Source organism: Peromyscus leucopus, chromosome 8a (assembly GCF_004664715.2).
Source record: "Peromyscus leucopus breed LL Stock chromosome 8a, UCI_PerLeu_2.1, whole genome shotgun sequence".
Lineage (NCBI taxonomy): Eukaryota > Metazoa > Chordata > Mammalia > Rodentia > Cricetidae > Peromyscus > Peromyscus leucopus.
The window spans coordinates 39,735,338-39,743,292 of record NC_051085.1 but is presented as its reverse complement, the minus strand read 5'-3'; the positions used below and the strand labels follow the sequence as shown (position 1 = coordinate 39,743,292).

Sequence of the window (7,955 nt, the reverse complement as noted above, 5' to 3'; positions counted from 1 at the left end):
AGGTGGCTGGATGCTTCTGGTAATAATGTGTCAACAAACAAGGCAGTATTTTACCTGAAAGTACAAAGTCAGCTAACTGCACAATAAACAGAATAAACAAAAGGATAAGGCAGGAAAGACGTATACGAGGATACTGAGAGGGCACCGGGAAACCAGGCAAACATTCACAACACAAGTGAACTAGGCAAGGACGAAGTTCCACCAGGCACAACAGCAGTCTTTGAAAAGTCAACAGTAACTATGGGTCCTCTCCCGCAAATTGCACCTATCTATAAGTCTGTGACTCCCTAAAACATAACCATAGGCCACCAAGGGCCAATAGATGGTAATTCTAATTCAGGAGAAAAAAAATCCAAGTTAAGAAATATTTCAGTCTGTGACAATCACTTCATCCCCAATGTCTGCTGTGGTTTGAATGTGTGTCCCCTCCCAAATTTAGGTATTGCCAATGTGACAGAATCGAGAGGTGGGCCTCAGAGGTCATTAGGCCGTGATATCAACTCCTTCCTGAGTAGGACTGGTATCCTTATGAAGGTGTCACACAGCTTTATGACTAGCCAGATCTTCTATCTTCCACCAGGTGAGGACACAGGAAACATCTCCTCACCACATACCAAATGCTAGCACCTTGATATCGGACTTTGCTGACTTCAGATCTGTAACACATCATGAGTTCCCCACTCTTAGCTACTCTGTTACAGTAACATAAACAGGCTAAGACAATGCTCCAAATATTAATTAGCACACACATGTAATTAAATATCCCCAAGTTAGCCTAGAAACCATTCAATCTGAAAACCTCGCATTTGAAGCTTGTCAGTATTTGTATAAAGTTTACAAGATAATCAGAAGGAAGGCTATTTAGATACTGGTAATTCGATTTTTTTAAAAATGAAATCAGCAAACATCACATCCAAACAATCTTAGCTATTGTCCATCTGGCTTCTGTACAATTTTATCATTAAGCATCTTTCATCTAAATAATTCAGTGAAGAATTATTAATGGCTCTTGCTTCTCTACCAAATACCTCTTTGCTGTTCTGTACTATAGAATCCAGAAATCGTTGATGATAATTCAGTCTGTGTGGTTTTGCTTGATCAGATATGTCTCTGAGAAGGAAATGGTAAGGAAAGGAGGCGGGTCTTAGTTACATCTAAATATGAACAACTCTTGATGCACTGAGAGCATGAGACCATACTTTGTAACAGTGCAATGCAGGAAACTCACCTGGAATCTGTCCCATTTCTAAACATTTTCCAACCTTGCTGGTGAGAAAGGCCACAAAAACCAATCCAAAAGCACTGAGTTTAAAGGCAGTCCGGAGACGTCCCTCTGCTTGGATTATTTTCCCTGTTACCACTCATTGGAAGACAGGTTTACCAACACACGCACCCGGAATCCCAGCCAAGAGCAAGCAGCATTGTGGAATCTGGACAGCAGGGTGGAAGGGTGGCCAGGGCATCAGCAGATGGAAACATGAGGCGGCTGCTGGGCAGCAGCTGGAGGAAGTTTGGCCATGCTGGCCGGGGGACGTACGAGTGGCTGACCAGCGAACCAAGCCTGCCACTTCTGGAGACCCAGCTGCAGGTCTGTATCTATGGATTCAGTCATTCCTTCCCCCAACGTATGTTTCTTAGATCTTTAATCCAACATTGCCTGTGTTTTCAGGTTTTAAAACTTAGTGTGGCCACATTGAGTATTAAATTGATATAATAAAAATATGAGTTCTCTGATTAACAGTCTGTAAGAAGCAACATGAGAGTGGGGGGGGAGGCTTAGCAATCACCAATGTATCATAGAAATATTTGTTCTATCAATTATAGATTGAGAGTTTGGGGAGGGCTTGGCAATCACCAATGTATCATAGGAATATCTGTTCTATCAATTTTAGATCAAAGAACACCTGAGTCTAGGAACCAAGAGCTTTTTGATGTGTTTTAGTCGTGTTCTTTGCTCCGTGTGCAATCTCTAGACACTATATACGAACTAAGAGGTTAGGCTGTTGTTCCTGGCTGTGTAGTGAGCATGTGTCTAATAGTTCGCAGAAACCACTGCTAATCTTCAGGAAGGAGGGCAGGGGATTAAGGAGTTTTCTCTTTTACTAAGAAATATAGCAGCTGCTTGGAGTTGTCTGGCAAATCACCAAAATAGTGTCAGTCTGAGCAACATTAAAGAAAAAAAATTATAGAAATCTAAGAACAAAGATGCTACAATCAGAGCCTAAATAAATGGCATGCTGACCACACAATAAAGGGAAATAAACTTATTTTCTTGTTATCTAGAAAGCTGGAGAGATTGGTGTTTAAAATCTCCTAAACCTTAATTTATAGAAAAACATATTGATATATAGAAAGATAGATCCTTCACATGTTATACCTTAATCTCAGTATTTTTCTAAAATGTCCCTAAGTAAACACAAACCTCAGAAAATTTTTAAAAGTTAAGAAGCTAGTTGGAGTATAGGAAAGGATTTTAGAACTGTTGAGCAGGAATAATAACTTTTCTATATTAAGGACACACAAAAATTTCAATAATCATAACATGAATAATCAAATAAAGAAATTAAGAATGCTATAATACATTTGCCCTACAACTCTGAAATTTTCTTAAGTGAAAAAAATATAGTACTTTGTCTCAAGAGATTGTAGTACTCTGCATGTTAAATAATAAAACAAAACAAAAACACTTCTAATACTATTTAGTATTTGGACAAAAGTAATCAACCAACAATAATAATGATTTCATTTAAGACTGTATTATTTTTCTTTTCCCAGTTTTTTTAAACTAATATTGATAATATTAAATGTGGCATCATTGTAAACAACAGCATCTGTTACATAAAATCTTTTAAAGAGAATGTTAAGTATCTTTGTATCCAGTGCATATTAAATTTATCAGGTGTAATAGAGAATTTAAAATTTGATGACCATAGTAAACCAGAAACCATTATCATCTGTTATTGATATAGAATAAATTTTAAAACACATTGCAAAAAAAAGATCTGTGTTTTTTGGAGTGATGATTGTTTTAAAGGTGATGGTAGCTTTAACATATTAATGATTAAACTAGAAAGAGAAAACCAGTTGTAATTAACTTTCTTTTTTACTCAAAATTGATTTATTTCAATGGATTCCTTTATAGTTTTATGAATTCTTATACTTTTATAATCAATGGCCTATGTTATGTCACAATAGATTGTAAGTATATTATTCTGATATTAAACTAGATTATATAGAAGAAAACAAAAGAAATCTCTAGTTTAAAACACAGCAACCACACACAAAATATATTACTAATTTTTTATGAATATATACATATATACACAATAAATATAAATTTAGTAATGCTAGGTTTTATGCTCATCATATTTTCTAGCCTTATCAATACAATTTCTAGGTTTCTCCTGGTTGTCTTCAGTATTTTATTTATTTATTTATTTACTTATTTTAGGGGTTTTTTGTTTTGTTTTTTGGATTTGGGGGTTTTTTTTGAGACAGGGTTTCTCTGTGTAACAGCCTTGGCTGTTCTGGAACTCACTCTGTAGACCACACTGGCCTCGAACTCACCTGCCTCTGCCTCCCAAGTGCTGGGATTAAAGGTATGCACCAACACCACCCAGCTGTCTTCAATATTTTACTGCTAGTAAATTTGAGTCCCCTGAAACATGAAGATAAAGATCCACTGAGATCTTTATGCACAGTAATTCACTTCATTCCTTTGCTAATCCTCAAAATCGGACACCATTATTTCCATTTCCAAGAGGAGAAAACTCATGTCCGGAGATGCTAAGTGTTCTCCCTGGTCACAAAAGAGAGGGATTTCAAAAAGATAGCTGTCTAGCCCAAAGATCACAGCTGCTCTGCTTCTTAAGGAGGCCTTTGGTTTTGAGGCTGCTTGAGCTAAAAGCTCTGAATTCGTACATTACCAAGAATAAAATATCTGGCAGTATAAGCACAGAATCAACCATCTCATTTTGAGCCAGAAAACACACATTGTGAAGTCTTCGGGAATAAGAAAAGATTATCCACACAAAGCAAGACGAGTCAGTCATCCTGACCATCAAAATGAGACAGAACTCTAAAAGTAAAAGTGAGGAGGGAGAGCATCAGCTCTCACGAGAGTGCCTAAGCCTACTATTCTTACGCAATGAGCTTGCTATTTCTTTTCTTTTCTTTTCTTTTTTTTAGCATTTTTTAAAAGATTTATTTATTATGTATACAGTGTTGTTTGCGTGTATCCCTGCAGCCAGAAGAGGGCACCAGATCTCATTACAGATGGTTGTGAGACACCCTGTGGGTGCTGGGAATTGAACTCAGGACCTCTGGAACAGCAGCCAGTGCTCTTAACCGCTGAGCCATGTCTCCAGCCAGAGCTTGCTATTTCATTTGCTTCTTTTTCTTTTTCTCTTTCTTTCTCTTTTTCCTGCTTTCTTTATTTTTAAAGATTTGTTTATTTATTATATATACAGTGTTCTGTATGCATGTTTTGCCTGCATACTGGAAGAGGGCATCAGATCTAATTATAGATGGTCGTGAGCCACCAAATGGTTGCTGGGAATTGAACTCAGGACCTCTCAAAGAGCACACAATGCTCTTAACCTCTGAGTAATCTCTCCAGTCCACTTTATTATTATTATTATTATTATTATTATTATTATTATTATTATTATTTTAAACACATTTTCACCTTTAAAATATTTGCTTTCCCATGGTTGCAGATATTTGCATTTTTACTTTGTGCTTTATTGATATAATACAGAAACTTTGAAATACATCCTTAGCGACTGATCTTAAAACAATATACATGCAATTACAACAGTATTTTTAGGCTGCATTTCAACTTTGCTATTCAAGCATCAATTCATGATATTATTTACTCCATCAGGAACTATTATTATTATTATTATTATTATTATTATTATTATTTTAGCTAACACTACAAAATTAAGATCTTTTAGGTTGTATGGGAATTTACTTGTAATTTGCTTGTGTGTTTTGACTCATGTACCCCAGGCTGATCTCAAGCTCGCTATGTAGCCAAGGCTAGACTCATGTTCCTCCTCCTTCTACTCCTTCCCCTCCCCTAGTGCTGGGATTACAGATTTGAGTCACCATGTTGTATTATGTGTGAATTCTTTTTTCTTAAAATTTCAGAAACTTTCAGGTCACAGGTAGTGGTATATACCTGTGATCCCAGCACCCAGGAGGCAGAGGCAAAGAGAATCTCTACAAGTTCAAATCTAGCCAGGATTACACAGCAAGGCCCTGTCTCAACATGTCCTACAAAAATAAAAATAAATATGTAGATCGATAGAATTTTCAATTCTATATTTGTCATACCAATATTACACAATCAGGCTTAATTATAACTATAAGTGCAGCTATCAAATCTGAACTCATTAATTATTCACATGTGCTATGAACTTATAACCATGTGAAATTTTGTTCCAGAATTAAAGATGAACATTATGTGAGTCTTCTGTGCCAACAAAAACACTGTTGACCTAATATTAAACAAAGTAAGTAGATAAATGATAAGGGTTCCCAGTGAAAAAAAATAAGAGGTATATTACTCTTAGAATACCAAAGTAAAGGTATTCTAACATTTTAACTTCGGTATCAATGTGTGCTTGGACATTCTGAATGCACACTTGGGGTGTCATTCACATTATTTCACCTAGGGGTCCATGAGCGACACTGGCAAGGGCCCACCTTCCCTCATGTTTGAACTCCTCTCATTCCTTACTCCAGGGCACCCAGCAGCTGAGTTCCACCCAGGCGGATGTGGAGCCTTTCCTGTGCATCCTGCTTCCGGCCACCATTATGCTCTTCTTGGCTTTCCTGCTGCTTTTCCTGTACAGACGCTGCCAGGCCCCACGGCCCCAAGGCCAGGTATTCAGCATCGACCTCCCAGAGTCCCCTTCTGGAGAGGTGACTGACTTCTTGCCCAGCCTACCTTGGGGCAGCGAGCAGAGTGTCCCCTACTCTCCACTGCCGGTCTTTGGGACCCTGCACTTGACCTGCCTGCCACCCTCCTATGAAGAAGCCACGGGGAATCCTCCTGGGATAGACGTCCTGGACACGGAGCCTCAGAATGGAGAAGAGTCACCCTGACCAGAGGAGCAAAGCCTAACTCTCTGGAAACCCTTTAAAAAATGTTCCCGACTCTTACAGACCGAACTGGGGAAGAGAGGCCATCCAGACCCAAGGAGATGAGACTCGCTGCCACCCTACCCTAGGCTCCTTTCCAAGTATCAGATTTAGCTACTTCCCAGTTCCTTAGGGAAGAGATTCCCCCAAGTCCTTAGATATAACTGAGCTCCCCTAAATCAGCAACACCCCTCAGAAACGTGGAGAAGTTGTGTGCTGAGAAAAGAAATGAACAGTCGGATGACTGATTTAACTAAATGACTGATTTATAGCTTAGGAATCGGTTCTGAAGAGTCAGGGAAAAAAGGCCGGACCAGCTAAAGGCCATTGCTTTTCCCTCCACGTGAAATTTGTTTTCCTCAATCATTTTTGCAGGGTCGCTTAGCTTCTACTTCTGTGACCATTTCAAGAAACATTGAGAGTTCTAGAAGAATAGAAGACATCCCTAGAGCTTCGAGAAAAATTGTACTGTAAATAGTCATGGTCTGTGTTTCAGGATAAGTAGACATAGAGGTCTGCAAATATTTTAGTTTAAAAAATAACCCTTTCTAGTATTTCCTTTTTGTATGGCTCTCATATTTGCCCTCTGGTTCAGTTTCTGGAGCGGGGATGGAATTTGTCTGGGTTCCATGGGAATGTCTCCCAGGGCACGAGTGCTACCTAGACGTGCCGGTTACTATAATCTTGCGCTGTCTTACTATTATCCATGCTACATCATTTTCACAAACTATAGCACTACCGTATGGCACTAGAACACCATCATTGACTCGGCTGTCATCTTCACCATTGGAAATAAAGGTCAAAAAAATTGGGATCATATGGTTAAATGGAACAGATTTGCCTCTAACAGAAACCTCGTAAACCACATAATCCCAACCCTGGCTTTATAAACATCCAAACTAGAGCAAAGTCACGTGGTCACTCTAACAGACCTGTAAAGGCAGAACTATGACCAGAAGCCTGGCCTCCATGTCCTGAGAAGGAGCGCCTTCTGTAACAAAAGATGTTTTCCCACAAATATCATTCAAGTGGAACTTCAGTCCATACTCCTCATGGATTCGGGGCTCTCACTGCTGGCCAGTTTGGGGTTCATAACAGTCTGCCTTGATGAGTTTTAAGTGGGGAAGTAGTGTTCGCACTTGGGAGGTGGGTCACAATGGAGATGACAAAGTAGACTGTGTGTGTGTGTGTGTGTGTGTGTGTGTGTGTGTGTATGACATAATTCTTAAAATATTACTAATATACTTTATTAAAAACAACTTTTATTAGGTTTTGTTTTTTGTTTTTTGTTTTTCGAGACAGGGTTTCTCTGTGTAGCTTTGTGCCTTTCCTGGAACTCACTCTGTAGACCAGGCTGGCCTCGAACTCACAGAGATCCACCTGTCTCTGCTTCCCAAGTGCTGGGATTAAAGACGTGTGCCACCAGCGCCCGGCTAACTTTTCTTGTTTTTACAATATAAATTAGACAATGCTTTGATGAGTCCAGATGATCAAAACAGTGTAGCTTTTGTCTTTTTTATATTTTTATGGCATATTTGCAGTGTTACATATTTTAGGAAAACAACCAAGTTGGCAAAAATAGGGCACTTTTGTTTTTAAAATGTAATCTGATAGGAATAATGGTTTTAGCTCTGAAAACTAAAACAAATATAACCTATGAAAGTGGAAAATCAATAGAATTGCTTTTATGGAAATATCTTGTAATAAAAATTCTCTAAGGGTCTTCAAAGGAAATAAATGACCAAGCGCAGTGAGGATCTAAGCACACAGCCTTCCGCAGAGTGCTCTGACCTAAGAATCTAGTT

General features: G+C 38.5%; 1 protein-coding gene across 1 annotated transcript; it reads left to right on the top strand.

Moving 5' to 3' along the window:
* The first annotated feature begins 1,226 nt into the window (after positions 1 to 1,226).
* Positions 1,227 to 6,421, top strand: Smim28 (small integral membrane protein 28). Its single transcript, XM_028860684.2, has 2 exons — positions 1,227 to 1,588; positions 5,752 to 6,421. The coding sequence occupies exons 1-2, from the start codon at positions 1,478 to 1,480 to the stop codon at positions 6,112 to 6,114; spliced, it is 474 nt and encodes a 157-aa protein (XP_028716517.1). The 5' UTR covers positions 1,227 to 1,477; the 3' UTR covers positions 6,115 to 6,421.
* The last annotated feature ends 1,534 nt before the right edge of the window (positions 6,422 to 7,955 follow it).